General features: G+C 40.5%; 1 protein-coding gene across 2 annotated transcripts in view; it reads right to left on the bottom strand.

The window, feature by feature from the left end:
- Window positions 1-15316: 15316 nt before the first annotated feature.
- The window catches only part of EPHA4 (EPH receptor A4), a 157891-nt gene continuing 149075 nt past the window's right edge, over window positions 15317-24132 (bottom strand). Inside the window, exons 16-18 of one of the 2 annotated variants that reach the window (XM_083613745.1) lie at window positions 22918-23104; window positions 21747-22629; window positions 15317-17908 (exon numbers count right to left, since the gene is read on the bottom strand). In XM_083613745.1, coding sequence (XP_083469871.1) covers window positions 22945-23104 — 160 coding nt within the window. In that variant the 3' untranslated portion in view covers window positions 15317-17908; window positions 21747-22629; window positions 22918-22944. The remainder of the gene's footprint in view (window positions 17909-21746; window positions 22630-22917; window positions 23105-24132) is intronic. The other variant, XM_083613744.1, reaches the window with a different exon arrangement.

The raw sequence follows: 24132 nt of genomic DNA, 5'->3' as shown, positions 1-24132 counted from the left end.
TGCACACAGAAGGTCCAATCCTTAGCATATCCAGGTGGGGCTGGGAAAGATCCCTGTCTGAAACCCCTGGAAGCCATAGACAATTGGTGCACACCAGTCTCTGTAGACAAGGCAGAAGAGGTCTACTGAGCCATCTGACTCAGTAGAAGGCAACTTCCTGCATTCCTATGGTAATTGCCAAGGGGCAAATAATGCCTTTTGGATAAAGTAAGAATTAACAGCACTCCGTATTAAGTGAATATTATTATTATTATTATTATTATTATTATTATTATTATTTTATTTTATTTATTCAACTTAAACACCACCCTAAAGCTCAGGTCTCAGGGTGGTTCACAACAAGACCACAACATATAAAATCAAACCAAAAGCAGTAACACAATACACCCCCCCCCGCAAAAGCCACATTCTAAAAGGGTGTTGGATATCAATAAGATCAACTAAAGGCCTGGTTAAAAAGGAACCTTTTTGCCTGGTGCCTAAAGGTGCATAATGAAGGCGCCAGACGAACTTCCCTGGGGAAAGCATTCCACAGACAGGGAGCCACTGCAGAGAAGGCCCGTTCTCGTGTTGCCACCCTCCGGATTGCAATGAAGGGCATAAAAATCGCATACAAAGAACAATAATGAGCATAAGAGATAGTCTTATATATCTCTTATATCTAAAGTTCACTTTAATATAAACATGAAAGCATTTAAATTTTAAAAACATGAAAGCATTTAAATACCAGATGCTGAGGTGGTTCTTTCAAATTGTGACTTGGTAGTTTTGTGTGTATGTGTGTGTGTTGCTACCAAAGACAGATAACTGGACCAATTTGCACGGTGCATGTGGGGTTCCCCATGTGCAGAACCTGCCGGAAGCCTCTGCAAGTGACTGAAGCCATCGTCCATTCACATGTATGCAGTCTGCTAAAAGCTGCTGTGCAGGGGTAATGTCACAAATGCCCTCAGTGGAGTTCTTTTCCCGTCCTTAGATTCTGATTTGCAGTCACTCGTTCTGCTACTCTGACACAAAACTAAATTTAAAAATCCCAGTGTATCTGAGTTATTCAGCAGGCAGTGGGGTGAGGAGAGAGAGAGTGAGAATTGCCTATCTCTGACTCCAAAGTTCAGGTTTCTGCTTGCGATAGTCATATGAGATACATGATCATGGAATCAGGACTGGTATAAATCAGAACTTTAATGTGCAAAGTCAGTCAACAGTTTATACTGCAGTGTTAGGTGTTACTCTGTTTGAACAGTGCTGTGTGAATTTAGGCTTTAAGAGAGATTTCAGCACCAGTCTAAATCAAGGAACATCTCTAAATTATGAACTCTTGGTGCTCACTAATTGAAGCCAAGGACATAAGAAGAGCCCTATGGCTGGATGAGGCCAAAGGCCCATTTAGTTCAGCATCCTGTTCTCTTGGAGGTCCACCGGATGCCTGTGGAAAACTTGCAAGCGGAATCTGACTGCAACATCAGCCTCCCCAATTATGATTTATGGTATCTCATATTCTGAGGTGTACTGCCTCTGACAGTGAATGTGAACATCCTTAAAACAGGCAGTCATAACTTTTTGGCTTCAAGTTTGAAATGTTGGAATAAAAGGGCTGTGGTTCAGTGATATACATGCTGAATGTCGCAGGTTCACTTCCCTGCCTCTCCAGGTATGTCTGGGAAAGACCCTTGTCTAATAGGAATGCAGTTGCCATTCAGTTGGGCCAATACTGAGCTTGATAACCACAGGGGTTTTTTCTAGGGGGGACACAGGGGTATGCATACCCCCAGGGCCAGATTTAGGTTTGATGAGGCCCTAAGCTACTGAAGGAAATGGGGCCCTTTATATGTCCAGCTGTCCTTTGTCCTTAGGTAGCAGGCTAGCAGACATGGCCCATTACTTACATCATAGGAGCCTACACAACACAAAAGACTGTTGCTGTATGTAGGTTTTATTTTATTTGTTTTTTGTCTTATATTTTGGAAATGTACATCCAGTTTTTCCCCCTTTAATTTTTTTGGGGCCCCCCAAGAGAGTGGGGCCCCAATCTATAGCTTGTTTAGCTTATATGTAAATCCAGCACTGCATACCCCTAAACATCTTGTGAATCTAAGTTTCACATCATTGAGGAGCAGTATTTCAATATGAGTAGGAAAATGAGAGTACCCCTAAACATTTTTTTAAAGCACTGGATAACCCAATGGTCTGACTCAATATAGGGCAGCTATCTCCATACTTAAAAGAACAGAAAAAACCAAGATAGGGAGTCACATCATTATTTCCCCCTCTATGTCTTAACATTTTGCAGTTGTCTATGGTAGATATCCATGTGATACGGATAATATTGTGAGTGGGTTCAATACGTGCTTGAAAAAATAAAGCAACAGTCAGGCGTATTGCATACTCACTCTCAAGAACACCTTCAAAGGAGATCTGCGCTGTGAAGTGGTGGCAAATTGTCACTTTGCTGTGAGAAACACAGTTGTGTGAATCCAGCTCAGCATTGGGCAATCTCATTATCTAGGTACACACAGAAAAGCGAATCCTCAAATATATTATACTAGAATATTTGGATTTGAAACAGCTTTTCTTTTCGTTTTCCGCAATCTAAATGCATTGTATGAATGATTGCTAATGTTCCAAAGTTTGTCATTTGTTGCTTGACCTGGAGTGAATGAATCAATAGCCAAAGACAATTGCTCAAATGAAATGGTGACCCGACAAGGCAAGGCCACAGTGATTTGTCCTGTTTTGTGTCATATATTCAACCCTTTCAGCGTTCTAGCTCCATTGTCTGAGATACACTAATGTCTTCCATTCTTTCTTGAAAAACAAATAAAATATCAATGAATTGCCGTCAGGCTAAGATTTTTCCATCTTTACACATCCTGAAGTAATGAAATTATATACTTATAGCTCCAGTGCTGTTTATAGGCCTTGATTGGTTCATGTTTGCTTTAATGAGAGACATTCAAACAAAACTATAGCATGCAAAGGAGATTCAAACACAGATTTTTTTTTATTTTTTTAAAAAACAAATCAGAAACAGAACACTGTTTAAATTGAAAGACAATATAAAAGAAAAAAGAGAGGACATTATGGCAAGTCATGGAATTTGTCCATAGGCTGTCTTATGGAGAATTTAGCTGTTGAATACACATATGAGAGAGATTCATTAAGCGTAAGAAATGAGTGCACAGAATGAATGGGTACTGATGATTAATGCTCATTATGCATACCCAACATAGTATTTTATCTTGCAACTGAAGATGAGTTAGTCTGCATTGTATTGTTATTCTTATTGCCAAATTGGATGGCTTTAAAAGAGGATTAGACAAATTCATGGAGGATAAGACTATCAATGGCTACTAATCCTGAGGCGATGTTCTCCCTTCAACTGTTGGAGTCTTCTGAATATTAGTTGCTGGAAATTACAGGAGGGGAAAATGCTGTTTCTCTCAGATGCTGCTTGAGGGATTCCCATAACATCTGGCTGGCCATTGTGAGACCATGATGCTGGACTAGCACAGGGCCACTGGCCTGATATTTGTTAGTTGCTGTGGCAGCAGCAGCTATCTGCTCCTATCTGCTAATATTCTGGAATAATTTACACAAAAAACAACAACAACCCCAACAACCTGATTTTTCTTAAACTAAAAACAAAACATAAAAACCCTGACCTTTGTGAGAGACCTGGAATGTAGGCCTCAATGTATTTATTTGTGTAGCATGTGTATAAGCTTTGGCCCCAGTTTCTATGTGGAAGGGTTGGTGGAGCATGGTTTGGAAGACATCTGTTCTGCGCAAATTCACTCTGACTGGAGTGAGCTGTCAGTTCGCGAGCTCTGCTCAGAGGAGAGATGTGGCAGATACAGACAGTGGTACTGAGTCAAAGTCCTGCCCATGACAACAGTCATTAGCTGCAGACAACATTTCAACACAATAACCAGGTTTGCTATAGCTCTGGCAGACACATACTTCCTCTTCTAATCTCCTGCACTCCTGCAATATTTGAATTCTGGAATACAGGGCACTAAATACAAGACAAAACAAAAAGCCTCAAAAGCGTACTTATGCTTATAACTCAAAATTTACTAGGGACACAAGGGTACATAATGCGTACATAATGTGACTACAGCCACATAATTTTTCTCAGTTTGGGCACAACCCACCACTAGTGTGGAAAGGAAAGCCCCACACTCACTCTCTAATAACAACAACATTTGTTTATTTGCTTATTTTAGACCACTTAATTTGTGTGTGTGTGTGTCATATAGCAAAGAAAGCCAAGAAAGGACTCTGGAGGAGGAGTCAAAATGTGCAGGAGAATGACACGTGACCAAAGATGCAACAATGAGCTACAGATTTATTCTTTAAAATGTCAGAACTAAGAGTAACTTATACCACTATAAATGGTAAAGTCTGTAAGGCCCAAAGTCTCAGACGAAACTAAAACATGAAAACAATTAAAGCAACAATTCATAATAAATGCAAAATCTCCTCCTGTTTCAGGTGTCACATCCCAAATGTTGGGCTCCCAACTCCCAGTACCCCAAGTCAGCATGGGATGATGACAGTCAACCACATTTGAAGGTTCCTCATGCTGCCATACTTGATTGGCCTTAGTCATCAAAAGCCATTCTAAAAGAATGCTTTTAGAAAATGCTGGGGCTCAGATTTTGATGAGTGTGCAGGTGAAGGCAATTCCATGTTTGTAGAGCATTTAGGAGGACTACTTTTTGACACATGCACAGCATCCTGCTTTATTTGGTATAAAGATGGAAAAATCTCCAGGATGGACAGAACATGTTCACACTTGCAGAGTTTTTCTGCTCAGCGCTTTCCTCAGATATGCTCTAATACTAATGAAGATAGTAAGATGTTCTACTTAATGGGTTGTATTCTATAGAATACAATATCTAACCAGTTTTACAATCACACCACATATAAATAGCTTAAGACCTAACGGGTAGATTTGAAACTCTTTGCTACAAATAGTCCTTTAGCAACATCATTAAATCTTTCTAAAAAAGAAAAACTGGTTACAACCTCACATTTCCCAGTGTTAATTGTGTGTATTAATGCTTGCACAATTTCCTACAAAGGGGAAAAATGTACATCACAACAATTGCCACATGTGGATGTGGTTTCTTGTTGTTGTTTTCTTATATTACAGTCATTTCAATATAGGAAATCCACAGCTTGTGAAGTAGAATTTGGGATAAAGGGACAACAAGGCTGGAATAAGTTATTCACCATTCTATTTACACAAGAATGGGCTGGTTATGATCTACTGGTATTTGTCTGAGAGATTTGAAGCAGATCAACAAGGATTTCTGGCTACCACTTGTTTGAAAATGGCAACAACAAAATGGTTCCATTTTACTATTGAAATGGGGAGTGGAAGCTAGGAACTTAGAGTATATTTTTTCTGAGGAAGGACTGTGAGCTCAATTCAGTACTGGAAACAAAATTGGGGGCTCAAAAGTCTTTGTCGTTTGCACCAGGCTGTGGCTGTTGGATCTCTAGGTTGCCATTAAAACAACAAAGAAAGCATTGATTCAACAAGTCTGAAGTCTACCCTCTTCTTATTAATGCACCCCAGGAAGGAAGAGAGAAACCCGGCTGGGACACCAATGAAATTTCAGGAAGTGCTTGCTTCTGGGAAGGCTGCATAGTGAAGACCACTGGGGATGTGATTTGCAGAATGAAAGAAAAGACACTCAGAAGCCTGTCACAGTTGGCATTGCCATGGTACTTACCTGACCTCCCAACCAATGGGTCACTACTGCTTACAGGGAGGGAGAGTCGGAGGGGCAAGGAGGTGGGGAGGTTGGTACTGCAACTTCTTAAAGCACATCAGTGGATGATTTTTTGTTTTAAAAAGTTGGGAGCTGTATTTAAGTTCCTTAAAAATCTAAGCTGCTCTGTTTTAACAAACCAGCAAATCAACCAGAGCTTTTCAGAATTTTACAGGCAGCATTCTACATAGCCTCATCTTGTATGGTCAGCAATGCCTACTGGAGGACAGAAAAAAGCAATGGAAAATCCAGTTTGAAGCTGCTAAGTAAAACAGAAAAAAGTTCAACCAACCCTCCACTCATAACTCAGTCATTTTTTAGTTATTTTAAAGTCAGAAAGAGGCAGATCCTTGATTCTACTCTCCCTCATGAGGGATTATGGATAAAACTGAATCCCCACTAAAAGCCCCTAGACATGTTTCCCTGCAGTTTAGCAGACTTGGGCTACTGTGGAATGGCTCCTGTGTCTGAAAATTTCAGCCACTTTGGCCCAAATGGGAAAAGGTTATACCTATTTTTTTTAACTCCCTGTTATAGTGACTAGGACAATGCAGAGCTTCATTTTATGCAGAGCAGCTTGGAACCTGAATAAAGGACAGAACAATTCAGCAACAGATCAGAATTCTTAGAAAATACACTGATACAAATACAATGTGAATTTATATATGGATGGAGTCATATAATCCCTTACCCACAGTCTGAAGAGACAGATTCTAGGAACAGTTTGCCTCCTTTAACTACTGTTTGTGTGAACTAGACAAACACAGGAATACAAACGTATAAGACCAAAAGAGAGCTTAAGAAGAGGTTTGCACAGGATGTTTTAGAGCTAATTCCAAGTGACAATTAAACAGGATCCAGTGGGATTCACTTTAAGGCTTTTCCTCATCTTTGTCAACAAAGAGAATGCAGTCCCAAATTAGTAATATTCAGCTTTTTCTCCTCTCTAACCAATTAGATGGAGGCAACATATTATCTGTATTGCCTAATTACCTCTTCTCAGAAATTTGTAAGAATGGAAAAAAAAATCTGTTGCTTATTAGAGGGTCCATAGCATGAACCATTTTTGTGATGAAGCCTCTAGATATGAGCAAAAATGAAGAACGGATGTTTGAACTACATCACACATTTCCTCCCATGCGTCTATATGTTTGCGCCAGCAATCTGTAGTGTTGTTTCATTTGATTTGTCAGGCGGGGAGTGGGGAGGCAGGAGGCTGCAATCCTTCCGTGTTGGAGATCAGGAGATTAATTTTTTAAAGAGAAGGATTGTAAAAAGCAGGCATTGGTAAAACATATGTTCCTTGAGCAGCTACAAATATGAGTATTTGACGTTATTGTTTTTCAATATGGAACTGGTTTAAAGCTTCAGACAGTTGCAGTTTTTAATGCACGGGTCATAATCAGCAGGGTAGAGACAGGGAAACAGAAGAAAACAGCACAGGGCAGGATCACTTGTGAAAGGGGGAAACTTGCACAAATTATTACAATAATACTAGATCTTGTTAGAAATCGATGTAACAATTTCTCCAAGGTGTCTGAATCAACCCTGATTTACTGCAGCCAAAGTCCTAGCCCATCATTAAGAGGACTCCATAAATCAGAAAGCCTTAGATTTAATCCCAGCATCACTATAAATACCTTTAGAAGGAACTTGATTTGAGTTTTGATAGTTGGAATTGCTCACGTTTGGTTGATTCAGTGTTTCTTTCAACTAAGTTATTGGTGTTGTTTGTAAAGGAAAGTAAGAGACCTCTTATCCAGTCTCAATAGGTTCACCACCATCACCACCACCAAGCCTTTAAAGACAAGGTGTGATGCACTCACTCACGGGACACACTCACCCTGCGGGAATGTCAGGACTGCAAATGTGCATTCCTTTGAGGTTGGTTGGCCTGCTCCCATCTGTGGAAGTGGCACTTGGTTCTAGGTCCACAGGTTCAGTCATCCTAACTGATTATTTATAAAAGCACCTAAGATATGATACGGTATAACTAGACAGCCTCTTAAAAAGCAAAGACATCACCTTGCCAACAAAAGTCCATATAGTTAAAGCCATGGTTTTCCCAGTAGTGATGTATGGAAGTGAGAGCTGGACCACAAAGAAAGCCGATCGCCGAAGAATTGATGCTTTTGAATTATGGTGCTGGAGGAGACTCTTGAGAGTCCCATGGACTGCAAGAAGATCAAACCTATCCATTCTTAAGGAAATCATCCCTGAGTGCTCACTGGAAGGACAGATCGTGAAGCTGAGGCTCCAATACTTTGGCCACCTCATGAGAAGAGAAGACTCCCTGGAAAAGACCCTGATGTTGGGAAAGATGGAGGGCACAAGGCGAAAGGGACGACAAAGGACGAGATGGTTGGACAGTGTTCTCGAAGCTACCAGCATGAGTTTGGCCAAACTGTGAGAGGCAATGGAAGACAGGAGTGCCTGGTGTGCTCTGGTCCATGGGGTCACGAAGAGTCGGACACGACTAAACGACTAAACAACAACATTGGTCACCTTCTGAAATCAGCTGCTTCAGATGAAAGGCCTATGAGGACCATAAAACAGTGCAGTCTATTGCAAAGATCAACTGATGGAAGTTGAAGGACTCTCAGCCACAGATGAACACATAATGCTTTGCTTACTGAGGCTGGACAGTTGGGGTGAAGGGGACACTGCTCCATCAACCTCACTTGCCTGCCTGTCAAACTGCAACAAGTATTGGCAATAGAGCATCTATATTTTGAGGACCCTGAAGCTTGAACTGATATGGGGCCCCCTTCACAACGAGGTCTGGGTAACCACTGTTATCTTCTTCAGTGGGTTTGTTCCATGGCAAATCACCAATTATTTATTTTTAAAACAGCTGCTACATCTTACGATTTTGATTAAAATGGTTGTATTGGATTATCTCACATGTCCAAGTCACTGCTGTGAACAAAAATTTCCTATGCCTTATAGTTTTCGAGTTAGAGCTCAGTTGGTAGAGCATGGGACTCTTAATCTCAGAGTCATAAGTTCGAGACCCATGTGGGGCGAAATATTCCTGCATTGCAGGAGGTTGGACTAGATGTTACTTGTGGTTCCTTCAAACTATTCTATGATTCTATGGTGAGGGAATTAGGGAAATATTATATACATGCATGATGCACTTTTAAAATATATATTTTAAAAGCAATGTGGACTAAGGTCACTTCTGGGATTAAGGGCCCTGAAGCTTAAGCTTCATTAAATGTTTCATAGTAGATCTACTCCTGAATGCTGGAGATGTTGCTGCCTGTCATTTTCCTCATTCTTAGTCTCAGGCTGCATACACACTAACCCATTTGTAGGACGTAAATGCAGTTTTTCTCAATCTGGAGTTGGATGAAGATTGTCACAACGTTCTTAAACCTCATAAGGAGATGTGGCATTAAAATAAATATTTGTTAAGCAATATGGAGTTGTTGCCTGATATTAAGAAATTTGATCATTACCATCTAGTCACTTGACTCAGTGCAAAATATTTCTAAGTATCACCAGCAAAAAAAAATATTTATCCCTCCTTGCCATGTTCTTGTTGATGAAATTGTGCCGTGAGGGCAGGGGGAAGCAGGCTACCGCCATGGACTTTTAAAAAACAACAGTGGATGATTAACAGAAGTCTTTGTATTCTGCCTGTACCCTTCACGTTGCCTTCCGATGCATAGCCAAACCGTCTGCTGTGTGTTTTGATAGTTGGATAATTGGGAGCACTCTTGGGTTGTGCGTACACCTGGTTTCCTCCCAGCCTGAAATTCATTTCTTCCCTATCGTATTGCCCCTCCTCCTCTCCTCCTGCTGCTCATATAATGGAGATCAGGAGTTGATGAATGAAACATTGGTGCCCAGTCTCTGCAGCAACCACAGAAGAGCACTCTAACAGAAGTGACACTCTGGTCTCCATGGATAAAATGCTGAAACCCTAGACCAGTTGTCCAAAGGGAATCCATCTGCAGCCATAAAAAAGAACTTGAAAGCAAGCCTGATATGAACAAAGACAGTCCTGTGTTCTTTTTTTAAAAAAACTACCCGTTTCTTTTTTGATATTGATATAGCCATAGACGTACCATTTTATGCTATGTGTGCACAGTAAAAAACACATACAAAATGTATAGAGGAAGAATCCCAGTACCCTTTGACTTCTCATGGTGGGAGATATTAACTTAAAAGAAAAGAAAAGGAAAAGTTATCATTTTTTTTAACAGACCAAGACAAAACATAATTTCAAACTCAAGACCAAAATGCACATCATGCTTGGCAAAATTCAGTGCTTCTGTGCAATGAACTTAGTACAGTAGTTCAAATTAACTGCTAAGAAATTAAAGGGTAGTATCCTTTGGGAGTAATGTGGGAGCATAAGAAACACAAGAAGCTGCCTTTTACTGAATCAGACCATTGATCTGCCTACCTCAGTACTGTCTACAGCAGTATTTCCTAACCTCGGGTCTCCAGCTGTTTTTGGACGACAGTTCCCATCATCCCTGACCATTGGTCTTTCTAGCTAGGGATGATGGGAGCTGTAGTTAAAAAACAGCTGAAGACCTGAATTTCCCCAATTTCTACCAAAAACTAAAAAGGCATTAAGATGCCTCCCTTTTGGCCCTCATTCTCTGTCAGTTCTATCTGAGTTGACTCCCATTCAGATAGCCAGCATTTATCATATTTATAGTAGGCCCAATGGGTTATATCCAATGCTAGTCTTGCTATGAATAGACCCATTAAGGCTGGTGGGCCTTAGCTGACCATGTCCATTAATGTTGGCGAGCCTCCTCTGAGTAAGACTAGTATTGGCTATACATCCAGTTGAAATGAATAGACATGACTAACTGAGGTCTGTCAATTTCAGTGGGTCTGTTCTGGATAAGACTTAAGTGGGATACAACCCACTGTGTCTAACCCTAAATCATTACTGCTTCAGTTGGTGTTTGGAGCTCAGAGTATCACTCAACAAGCAGGCCGGACTTCTGCCCCAGGCAAAAAAGAAAAGAAAGAACCTCCCTTGTGCCAATCAATCTGGAATATCAGGACCATGTGTCCTGGCTTGCCCACTGACTTGTTTCAGGTCAACGACTCATGGAAAATGGCCATAATTGCCCATGAGCTGAAGACGCTCAACACTGATGTTGCCACTCTACAGAGTGGCCTCTAAATAAACATTTTAATAACTAGATTTCAAGGTTAAAAAATAAAAGAAACAAGACAGACTTTAAAACAGACATTATTGTTCTGATAAGTTGAAAATATACGTAATGGCTACATGGTTATTTGCCATACTGTGTTGAGAAGTCTGTGCAGAAATAATTACAGTACAGTTTTAATAAATGCTAAGTAAGAAATCAGAATGTGCTTCCATTTAAAGGTTTTCATATGCAAATAGGTTTATTGCAAGATACATGCTTTAGCTTGTTTTCAGTCGCCGCCTCACCTACATACCAGTGTATATGCAAATATTATTATTTCTATTGTCATTGTTATTATTTATTGAATTTATATACTGCTCTATACCCGGAAGTCTCTCTGTTAAAATAATACACTTTTATATAGGGCCAGCCCCACCATGAGGTAGAGTGAAGCAGCTGCCTCAGATGGCCATGGAGTGGGCTATATGTGTGCTACATGCCCTCAGGTGCTGTGGAGGATGTTATCCCAATGCCAGTGGTGAAGTGGTAAAGTGCCATAGCTCAGTAGTAGAGTCTCTGCTTTGCATTTGAAAGGTCCCTGGTTCAGTTCCTGGCATCTTTGTGTATGGCTGGGATAGGACCTTTTCTGAAATCCTGGATGAGTGTGTTACTCCCAAGTCCTACCTGGAGGTACTGATGGTTGTTCACTCCTAACACTTGAAGATCAGAAACACTCAAGGTTGTAATCCTGTGTGCAGTTAGGGCACACAATTCCAATTGATCTCGTTCTAAATCATACACAGGTTAAGTGAGAAAAGGACCATTTTCACTGGAGTCTAAAGTCTTGCTTCTAGACTTAATACACAGAATGGTAATAAAAGCCCCTTGCAGTTTTGCCTGCAAAGAGTGATTTTATAGTATGTTTTATGGAACATGCTCTTGAACAACAAGCGAATGCCTACAAAAAGCGCACTGCTTTGCTTATAGACGAATAATCCATAAACCGATTAAGTGGGATATAATTGTGTAATGAATATTGGTGTATTTATGTAATATTAGAGCTCTGCCTATTCCATACACATACTCAAGCAAATCATTGACTTGTCTTCGTTGCAGCTACTTTTCCATCTCTGCTTTACTAAGGATGATTAGAACTGAAATGCCTTAGGTTTCCACTTTTTTTAAGAGAAACATTTACATATTCATAGAAGTCTCTTGGCGGCGGCTGTAAACAAAGAATTATGTTCAGGACTGCAGCTAGAAATAAGATATGTCAGAGGTCTATTACCCATTCAATCGAGAATCAGTAAATGGCCCAAGGGCACTTCCTTAAATGGGAAAGGGTAAAATAACTGAGGCTGAGGCCCCAAGTGTAGCTGGAACTCAATCACATTGTTGATTTAGAGTATACCAGGCATTTTTTGTAATTGTCAAAATTCATTTAGCTTCTCTGACATGAGCGGAATGGTCTGAGATCTCAAGATAAGGCTTCCCCACATCTTTCACTAGGCTACACAGACCTCAAAACTGCATGCAGCAAGCGGTAGTATAACCAGGGGCACATGCGTTTGGATTTCTGTTACAGTCGTACTACTCTGTTTATGCTACCAAAATACATCAATAAAGTGTTTACACTACCAAAATACATCAATGGAAGGAACTTCTTCTCATGGGCATAAGAGCAGGCCCAGATGTGAAGGAGGAGGGTCAAGCACTGCTAACAAAGCCCTTCACCTCGAGCCCCTTAAGGCCTGCCTTCTGATCTCAAAACAAATTTCTTGACGAGAAATAAAAAATATATACCCTGACAGTGCCTTTATTCTACAGACCAGGTCCTGCTCTACCATTCTTTCCTGAGGGGTTTAGGACACAAGAAGCTTACGTAAATGAAGCTGGTATAAGTTAAATTGGTGTAAAGTCATGCCACATCCAAACTCCATTCTGGAGCAAGGCTACTGCCAGATGAAGCAGCCCAAGGTTGTCAGAGGGAAAACAGGGCTTTGAAATTGAGGTCAGCTTACAATAATCTTTTTGCCAGTCCGTGTGACTGAGCTAGGCAGAGAAAATTGGTTCCCCAGCCCCATCCTGCCCTTGCCATGCCCTCAGAATGCCTCTTTTTAAGGACTTGCAGTCCTTAAAAAATCACAGAGTTGCTTGTGAAGCAAACACTTCAGTGGCTCCACTCCTTCATTTTATGAGACAGCCAGTAAGTTCATGTTTCCTCTCCATTTAATATAATTTCAGTAGTTCGATTGACTCATGGTGCTTGTGGAAGATGGAGCTACTACCAACATTTTGATAATGCTTTTGATCTTCTGAGAGTCCTTCCTTGTTAAGGTAAAGCAGGAACCCAGTGAGACATTTATTCCGCTGATATGTCTAGCTCAGTGTTGGGGTAGCAATAGGCACTGCCATCTGCTTGTAATCTTGGCTGCACAAGGGGAGGATCAATTAATTGATCTATGATACTTGACTGTGGTGGATTTTCGAGTTTCATAACAAACTTCAGGTACCTCTTAATATGCTCTAATCTGCAATATTGTAATTACATTCAGGTGACCAATGGTGAAATTTTGCATATTTGTCAGCTTTTCAATGCATACTTAGGTAAACAGGTAAGATTCCTGTTCTGCTAGTGACTGTAAAGAGGGCATGGTTGCTATTCCTTGTTAATCAATTTGCTTGTGGAGGTCCTGGGGAGGTGAACTTTTGAAAGTTGCTGAATTAGGTGACAGGTGTTCCAACTATTCCAGATGTGTTCCTTCATTTGTATGTCTTTCCTCTCAATGCATAGTTGGGTGTGCACTTCTGATTTATGTCAAATCTAAACAGCAAGAACAAAACCTTTCAGGAATGTAAATTACAGAGAACCAGGCACACATCTTAAATGAGATTAGTACCTGTTCACTTCTAAGCATGTTCCTTAGGTTATTTATTATTATTATTATTTTTTAACGACTTTGTTCCGTTCCAAGTACTCCGTTCGATAAAATCTTTTACGGACCTGAAATTGAAATGCCATTCAACAGCGAACTGAGTTGCATAACTAAAAACTGATTGTATTGGATTAGATGTTCTTCCATTTATGATAAGGATCTGTATGATAGGATTAATATTTATGCCCTTGTTCTTTCATCCTGCCTGGGGAAGTTGGAGAGTGGCCAAGGGAAAAATGTGACCACTGTTTTGAGAGACTGCAGACACATCCTTCCTTTTCCCGCAGTCTGGTACCTTCAACCATGTCCTTATGCATGGAGGATATAGCCGTCAATGACTTCAAGTCATGATGACAGTGTTCTACCTCCAGTGTTGAGGGCTGCATATCTCTGAATGCTAGTTGCTGGGAATCACAAGTGAGGAGAGTGATGTTGCATGTAGATTCTGTTTGTGGGCTTTCCATAGGCACCCCATTTGACTACTGTGAGAATGGGATGCTGGACTAGTTGGGCATTTGGTCTGATCCAGCAAACAGCCATCTGTGGAAAACCCAAATTGCTGTTGGCTCCAATTAAGCATTAAATAATGGGACATGGGTGGCGCTGAGGGAGGTGAGTGGCGCTGAGGGTTAAACCACAGAGCCTAGGACTTGCTGATCAGAAGGTTGGCGGTTCGAATCCCCGTGACGGGGTGAGCTCCCGTTGCTCGGTCCCTGCTCCTGCCAACCTAGCAGTGTGAAAGCACGTCAAAGTGCAGGTAGATAAATAGGTACCGTTCCGGCGGGAAGGTAAACGGCGTTTTCGTGCGCTGCTCTGGTTTGCCAGAAGCGGCTTAGTCATGCTGACCACATGACCTGGAAGCTGTATGCCGGCTCCCTCGGCCAATAAAGCGAGATGAGCACCGTAACCCCAGAGTCGGCCACGACTGGACCTAATGGTCAGGGGTCCCTTTACCTTTAATGGCTTTTCATGGGGAAAGCACCAGGAGGGGAAGCATTTGGACACAATGCTTTAAAGCATGGATTTGTTCCTAGAAAATGCAGGGCAAAAGGTGAGTGTAGAGGAGCCTTAAGTCTCAGTGGTACTTTACCTTTTCCATTATTTTCAGTGGTCCATGGGCTAATTCACCCAATGGAGACAAGGTGGTAAACCTGCTTCTGGACTATACTACTTCAAGCTGAAATGGGAAGAAGCAACATGCTTGAATCCTTCTCTATATCAAATAAATATCTACACACAGAAAACCTGATACCAAGACTGAGAATTCTGACTTAGACTTCTCCTTGACATGCTACCTTTCTATACGCAAGAAACATTTTTGTAGTGATATGGTCCGAATCATATTGTGCAAACGAAGATAATGCTGTGACTCTTCTACTCATTCAGTAAAATAGTATAGTTTGATTTTGTGCAGTATAGACCTGAAAGTAGCAGGGAAGGCTAGCTATATTTAATAACAGGAATCACATTTGAGATTTGTACAGCAACTACTTTATTATTTTCAAATGCAAACTTTTGCATTTAGCTTGCTATTTTACAATTTTACAAACTAGGTATAAAAGACCATAAATAAATGACATAAGTTATGTGTACCTAAGATTGATGGCGAGGGAAAAATTACAAATTAAAACAAAATAGAAAATCTATATTTCTAACCAAGATTTCATTCAAATCTGCGAACCAAGCAATGCATTGTTAAGATTTTTTTTCTTCTTCCCCAGAATGGACTAAATTATCATATGCCTCATACATTCTAATTTTTTTTAACCACAGTCCTTGCATATTCCAACATACTTGTAGTGATACCAAAAAATAAATGCACTCTCTCTCTCTTTTAAATCTGTCTAATTAGTATTCAGGATGCTTTCTTTCTGGTTATGAAAATGTCACGTAAAAGAAAAATACTGCTTTGAAGTCCTGTTCACTGGCAAGAACCAGCTTCTTCTTCTTTTTGTTTTATACATATATATATATTTAATACATAGATCCATCACAAAGTTAATACAGCAAGAAACCTGGACAAACATCAACTGGTGGGGTTGTGAGCAGAACAATTTTCTAATGTATGGAGGTTTGCTGTTTTGGAGTCCTGTTGATGCCTCATCTTTAACCAGGAAGAAATGGAGGCCAGTTCTCTTATCAATTTCTGGTTGTTGTTAGGTTGTTAGTGTGTTGTGTCTTTCTACCCATCCAAGCTCTGTTTAGTACACTTGACTGCAATCCGAGAATGCTGGGTTTGCAGTTCACAACACTTTATGCCCCCCGGCTCCTTGACAGTGCTGTGTCCTGCCATCAGCACAACTACACAAACCGAGAAATACTGATCTTCAATTTTGTGTTCATCAGACCAAAAAAATAACCTTAGAAATGGGAAAGGAAGAAACAGGGGGGAGGGAGAGGCGAGGATGAAGAATAAACTCCAGAGAAACTGTTTTAGGGCCTCATTCAATGCCAAGCATTTTAAATGCAATATTTACACATTCTTTTCCTTGATTTCCCCCCGCCAGGCATGTAGGTTTGACTGTCCTGTTTCAGCTTTATGTGCTGCACTGTATCTCAGTAGGGAAGAGTCTTCTGTGACCAGAAAGCAGGTCGAGCACATCAACTGCTGAGCTCAAAATGTGGAATGGCAGTCCATTCCCCAGACTCCTGCATTCAGCTCGCCTCCAAGAACAGTCTTCAGAAAATTAACAGTGAACTCTCCAGACTCCGTAAACTTTCCTAGATAGGACTGATAGGTCATTACCACTTATTGCAAACTGTATTGCAGTTTACCTATGAGAGGAACATGAAAGGGGTTTTTGTTTTTTTTTTGCAAATCCCTTGCTTAAACCTTCAAAACCTTTTGTATTCTTTAACTTGGGAGAAAATAAAACAGTTTGCTCAACAATCATTCATGGGCCCCAAACTCCTTGCAGGTGGCACACTGAATAATTTACTTCTGTGAATGGATAAGGATTGCATATTTCTATTTGTGTTCATCAAGTCTCTCAAAGCTTTTTTTTTTCCAGGGCGGGGGAGGGAAAAAAGGCTATTTAATAGTTCAGTTCAAAACAACCCGCTGATGGATGAAGACTTCATCTCCACCTACTTTCCCCCTTAAGGTACTGCTGCTTCGATAATGAACAGGCCTCGACAAGACTAATGGTCATCGATCGAATTCTTTATCACAGTTATGGAACTCACAATGGATCACTCCACAACTCGAGTGAAGGCGCCCCTGCTCTAGGCTGAATAACTATTTGTTAAGGTTAGTGTGGCAGCTACATAATACATGAATAGATACAGGACTGTAACATTCAGGAGTGTGTGTGTTTTCTCGTCACCGTTGCATAGCTCACCTACTGGCCTGGAAACTCAACAGCTCAGCAACAACTGCCAAGTTCTCTGAGATGCTATCTGCATGTTCACAGGTGGCCCTGGGCAACAGGCAACACAGAAGCACACACCCACACACCCAAGGCCATACGTACACTCACACATTCCCGGAAGAGATAATAAGTTATTTTCCATTCTATTAAAAAATATTGATATTATCGCAATGGCACACTTTTTTTTTTCCCTGTAAAGGATCACTTCACTGTCCCACGCAGTCTCAGCTTTTGTGAACTGGGCTCTGTGCTACGGCACCTAACCCTGGCGTCCATCGTTATGACATGTAGAGCTCTGCTACTTGCACTCATACCGATGCAGCAGTGACATGCAGGAGAAAAAAAGAAGAGAGAACACGCACTTACACAAAAATTAAATAAATGGAGCGAGGAAAGAGAAGTCTGTAGGGCTTTGATACAGTACATTCCTCAAGTGGCAATGAAAGAGCCGCATCTGGGCCATTTCATCTTTCAGTTTTGTTGCTGACAACAAAAAAAGGAAAAGAAAAAATAGAAAAAAAGAAGAAAGCCAAAGAGACACTCTTCAGGGAGCAATGCTGCTTATGTAGTCCATCTTCAGTGCTGAGTAAACCGGGACACTGGAAGGCTTTTGTCTCTGGCCTGTTATCCTCCAAGGCCAACATGGGCACCAGGAAGGGCTGAGTCCAAGAAAGCAGGATCCATTTTCCCTATTTAAAAAATACAAACATCAAACTATTATTATTTTACATTTGTACACCACCCTTCATCTGAAGATCACAGGGCGGTTCACAACATAAACATACAAAGTAAGAACACAAAATACATAATAAAATGAAAATAAAAACTAATAACTCTCCTCCCACAAACATATTTTGAAGGCCATAAAGTGTTGATCAGTAAAGGCCTGGTTATAGAAAAATGTTTTCACCTGGTGCCTAAAGAAATGCAGTGAAGGCGCCAGGCAAGCCGTCCCAGGGAGAGCATTCAGCAAATGGGGATCCAACACAGAAAAGGCCTGTTTTCATGCTGCTTCTCTCTAGATCTCTCGTGGAAAAGGCACACAAAGAAGGGCCTCAGATTATGATCACAGGGTCCACATTGGTTCAAATGGGTCACCACATGGGAAGACCTGTTATTTTGAGCAGCCAATGCTAGGATGAGGATTGGAATGCCTTTTTCAGCCTCACTATCATCTTGCTGCTTGAATTATTATAGCCATGACTGTAGGGCAGTTTATGATTGCTTTCCATTCATAAGGTCCCTGGTTCAATACTCTGAAATCTCCTGTTTACACAAAGGAATCTCCCTTGAGGACCTGGAAAGCCACTGCCAGTACCAGATAATCCCAGGCAAGATGGACACTGTTTAAGGCAGCATCTTGTGTTGATAAAGTTCCTTTTATGGTTGAAGTTCACAAATCAGCGTAGGGGAGACAGGAGAGTTTAGTGTACCCTAGAACAGTGTTTCCCAACTTTGGGCCTCCAGCTGTTTTCGGACTACAATTCCCATCATCCCTGACCACTGGTCTTGCTAGCTAAGGTTGATGGGAGTTGTAGTCCAAAAACAGCTGGAGGCCCAAGGTTGGGAAACACTGCCCTAGAAATCTGAGGAGGGATGTGTGAGCCTGCTGCTGTTTTCCTAGAATTGCCCAATATTTCTGTGCTTGAGGGGCCAACAGATTAGTGACATTATCTCCAGTTTTGAATATTTGGCACTTTATTTGCTTGCTCGCACAGCTGAACCCTGCAGAAAGAAGGACTGCACTCCTGTCAAGACTTGGCCTGTGGAGGGTGGGGAGTTCAATCCTGCTTTCTGCAATGATCAGCTGCACCAGTGCGTTCCCCATGTGGAACTCAGCTAGCTAGGGATCATGGGAGTTGTAGGCCAAAAACATCTGGAGGGCCGAGGTTGAGGAAGCCTGGTCTAGAATTTGTGCTAAACCACAATTTCTGATTTCTGTGTAACATTAAGCCAGGATTCTTTGAAAGGGAAAATACATATTAGCAAATTCCTTCTCCCAGCCACATAAGATTTGGAGAGGGGTTTGTATGTGAGAGGATGACTGAGGCTTTACTCAGGTCCATTCTGATTTTTAAACATAGTGCTAAATCATGGTTTAGTCCATTGTCCATGATAATCATTCTTTGGCTGTATCCTAGTTCAGCCAAGTATGTTCAAAACAAGTATGTCTGTATACGTGACTACATGTATATAGCTTACATCACTGCAGATTGGGAAGAGAGGCCCCAAATTGCTCTGCATTTCAAAACAAAATTAAACAAGGTCTGATAAGATCTCTTTAAATTTGAGGGGGGAAACCTGGAGAGTCAAATAATTTGGAATGGGTGGAGATGAAATTTTAACGCCATGCTGTTTTCCCCAGTAAAAAAATTCTCCTCCCTCTCAATCAAGTTGCTATTTGTCCTTTTAGGGTTAAAAACAACAACATAGAAACTTGGAGGAGGAAACCATTTTCAGTGAGGTTAATAGCATGGGGGGGTGTTATAAAAGCCCATCTCCCCGAGTCTAACTCTATTCTGAATGTTCATGCAAACATACATACCCACACACCAGCTGCTTTTTGGAAAAAGTTTTAGGAAGTCGGGGAGATGGACTTCCATTCTTATTTGGCTGAGGAAGACTTTAATATTTTCAGGAAAACTCAAAGACTAACATTCACCAGCAAATGTGTTAAAATATGACTGTTTAAGCCACCTTTCAGAAACATACACCTCCATATTCTTCAACATGAAAAGCTTTTATGGGTAATTCTGCTAAGAGGTTTTACTAAGCTGTCACAGTTTTTGACAGGATCCAAATTTAGCATCCCATGTTCGCAACCATTTGCTTTCAGAATCAAGTTCATAGGGAAAGCTTGTGGTTAAAATTGGTAAGTTGTTGTTGCAAGTGACAAAAAATGACAAGAGTGGCGTTGGGAATATGGCAAGTTTGACTCGTTCAATTCACTCAGTGCTCCTGGCTTCCAAATAAGTGCAGTGATTTCTAACAAATCAAACCGGAGTGTCACTCTCTTTTTGTGCTGAAGCTGCTGTCACGAGTAGATAGAACTAGAGAGAGGGGGAAATCAAAGCTGAAAACCTAATAGGTGATGTTGCCATCCTCAAAATAATAAGCTCAGCTGAAATACTTCTAGCAGGTGGCCTCACCTTATGACACTCATATTCTCTACACCAAATCATCAATAGGTTTGATTCTCTTTCATTCCTGAACACTTTTCTGGTTGCAAAATGAACCAAGATCTAGATCTGAGGCTGTAATCTCTTCTTTGGGAGTGAGCCTCATTGAACTGAGAGGGTTTTCCAGATAAACATGGATGAAGTCGGATTGTGCACCACTTTTGAATGACAGATCAAAGTAAAAAGTGGGTACAGCTGTAAATTTAACATTTTCTCTTTCATCAGCACTCCTTGTGATGATCTAATATTTGTTCAAAATAGACAAGGAACATACAGTGCAGAGAGCAGGATTTTTATTTTTATTTTTTTAAAAAGTCTGATTGATATAAACAGCTTGGCAAGTGAGCCTGGAGCAGACAGCACTTTTCCAACTCTCAGTGATGTTAAGAAGGATAAATACATGGAGGTCCCTTGGATGTGTTCCTTGGAAATCGTTCATTAGGTGAATGTTCGCATAGCAAGTCCACAATTTCCATTATTTCCTATGGGAACATTTCTAATCAGGGATTTGTCCAATCTCTCCCCCCACCCCTCCATATTTTGTTCCTGAAAAGGCTGCATCCTACCAGCAAAAGAAAGACAAAAGGGAAAACTTATTTGTCCAATCTCTCCAGCTCGCTGATTCGTCCAAAAATTGCACCTGCCCTCCCGCCCTGCATGGTTTCTGCCTGAAAATGACTTCCCCAGCAAATCAGAAAAAAAGCAAGGAAGTAAAGAAGTGGCCAAACTCAATCTATTCAGATATCTGAATCTGTGGAGTCTATAGCGATGTCTGGGCATAAAGCTTTACGTTCCGATAAGTGAATTTTCACATAACGAACAGGTAGCTAGTGGGACTGGCTTATAAAATAAGCATATTAATTTAGGGTGGGGGTGTGGTTCATGTTAAGCTTCCTGTGTAGCAATCAAATAAAGATTTTTCCTAGGCCATTGGTGGTTTTCCCCCATGTCAACATTTTTTCTTTATGTGCCATGGTCTATATGAGTCATGTGCCGGATATCATAATGGAATAGGCACCTATGCGTGTAGAGCCCAATGCATGCAGAATTGAACCATGTAATCTGCACGCCACAAAATGGTGTGTAAAGTTCATCCTACACAGACCTACAAAAGTGATTTCCAATGCAGAGATTTCATACATTCTAATGTTGGTTGATGGAGTCAACTAATGAAATCTTATGCCCTCCACGATACGTAGAAAACAAACATCTAGAATAATTGTCTTACTAAATTAAAAAGGGGGGAAGGGTATTTTACTAGCTACATCCCATCAGCGCATTCTCTTTTATTACTGATAAGGAAATGAAGCCACCATTATCACAAAGGGGAAACCATAGTCCCACTGACCTTTTCAATGTTGCACAATCAATTGTCTCTTAGAAGGGCAAAAGGATGCAAGTCTGGAAGATCCACAGTCAAGAATGGCTGACTTATGTGAGTTCAAAAATGATGATCGGTATAAGCCTCAAGCAACTCTCCAGCCTCTAAAAAATAATAATCCAGTAATCCATAAAGATTGCTCTCCGTCTCAGCTTGGAAGTGGGCAAATCTTCGATTGAGAGGCACTGATCAGCCCATAGGATATTTTCCCTCAAGGTTTCTGCAAGGTACCGTTGATGCCCAGAATATGCCAACATGTCTTGGTACAGAAGATTCTTCATTCCGATAAAAGGTGAATAACTGTGGTTTACCCCACAGACCAAACACAATGATTGTAATCCCAGTGGCTGTTGAGGGAACAACAGTACCTTCCTTCGTTTAAGCACAGTATCTGGCAGCAAACACAGCATCAGAACTTTTATGTGATGTTATATAGATACATGTATATTACATAATGTCGATCAACACAGAAGTATATTCCAAGAAATAAATTTGTTCCAGGCCTGTTCACAAATGACGGGCTGTCATTTCTGTAGTTCCCCTCCCCGCAACACTCCCGGCAAACTTTATATATCAATCGACGCTGCAAATCTTTTTTTTTTAATTATTATTATTATCATCATTATTATTATTATTTCAAATGGCGAGGAGAAGTAAAAAAAGTGCAGTTCTTCAATTAAAGTGCATGGATGAGGTAAACTAATTTCAAGAGTTTTGAGTTCATTCAGTACTGGCTCAAACGGGAACCATTCTTCCGTGCATCTGTTGCATTTGGGTCCTCATTGCCTGCACACTGCTCAGAATCTTATTCTGGTGTGCAATGGCGGTAATTCCAATTCTTGCCAGGTCACTGCATGAAGCAAAAAAAGAAAGAAGCCGAAGGGTGAAAACTTTTTGTCAGAAGTGGATCCAGTAAAATATATTAAGTAAAATCCATTAAAATATATTGAGACAGGCACATACACAAAAAAGGAGAAAAGAAGGCAAAGCAAGGTGAATGTATACTAATGCTTGATTAAAGCAGCTGAAGGGCATTTTGGAACGGCACACATTGTAGACTGAAGGCATTCTAATATTGTAATGGATGCAATGATATGCAGTGCAAAGCAAAAAAAGCCGATTAAATATCCAGATTTACCAGTTTTTTTGTTATACCGCTGAGTACTTACTCCTGGTTCATATGCACCACAGCCTCTAGGGTAGTGTAGCTGGCAGCTGTGAAGTTATCCTTGTATCGCTCCATCTTAATAGCTTGGAGCCAATCGCCAACAGAAACTACGGCTGAGAATTCAGGAGAACTTGGATCCAACAGAGCTGTATTAGGTCTAGGAACAACAACAGAAGAACATGATTAAAAAGATGTCACAGCAACAAAAATCCAGCTAGACTTTATATTGCATAATCAGTGCTCAGTACAGATAAGAGAGGCATATAATCCTAGAGATTTGTAAGTAACAAGCGCCTCCAACTACTACCACAGGGGCTTCTGCAGAACCATCTTGCCCTGAGGGGAGTGAGAAGAAGCAATAACAGCTTCTTCTACATAAACAAGTTGTCTATTGTAACTTTTTTTCCCATCAGTGATTATAGTTATAATAATCTTCTGCAAACTACTTTGTGAGCTCTACCTGAACAGCAGAGTATAAATACTGTGAATAAACAAATATGCAATAGTTTCCCACACAAATATATATGGCAAAACGTTCCAAAACACTTAAGAACTATATTTACACGGTCACAATGTGTAACTTCAATATGTATACACAGAGACAGATATGAAAATGTAGGTGAAAATATTGTGGGGAGCATTGCAAACATATTTGTTTCTATATAGCTAATCCTAAGTGATGTCTCTTAAAAAAAAAGGTTTTCCACAATGCACTGCTTTTCTGCTAGATTGTAGAAAGTTGAGCCACTGTTTATTTTATTTCTTTAACAAAATGTATGTACCATTTGATTGTAGATAGAACCTCTAAGTGGTTTTCAAAAAAACAAGAACAGCCCCACACATTTGAATTGTAATGGAATATAAAAGTTAAACACAGGCATTTTTTTTTTAAAAAAAGAACCTAAATATCATTAAAATCAACAGTTAGCATGAAAACAGGTTAAAATGTGTCAACTTCTACAAATTTGGATAGGCTCTGTGAGCTAAAATGTTTTTAGCAGGTCCTGAAAAGAGTGCAGCAAATGAACCTGCCTGATGTATTGCAGTATTTTAATATTTTTTTGGAAGCCGCCCAGAGTGGCTGGGGAAGCCCAGCCAGATGGGTGGGGTATAAATAATAATAAATAATAATAATAATAATAATAATAATAATAATTATTATTATTATTATTATTCTGTCAAGAG

The sequence above is a fragment of the Podarcis filfolensis genome (genome assembly GCF_964270895.1).
Source record: "Podarcis filfolensis genome assembly, chromosome: 5".
NCBI lineage: Eukaryota > Metazoa > Chordata > Lepidosauria > Squamata > Lacertidae > Podarcis > Podarcis filfolensis.
The sequence above is the reverse complement of the archived record's forward strand: the minus strand, read 5'-3'. Positions and strand labels throughout refer to the sequence as shown.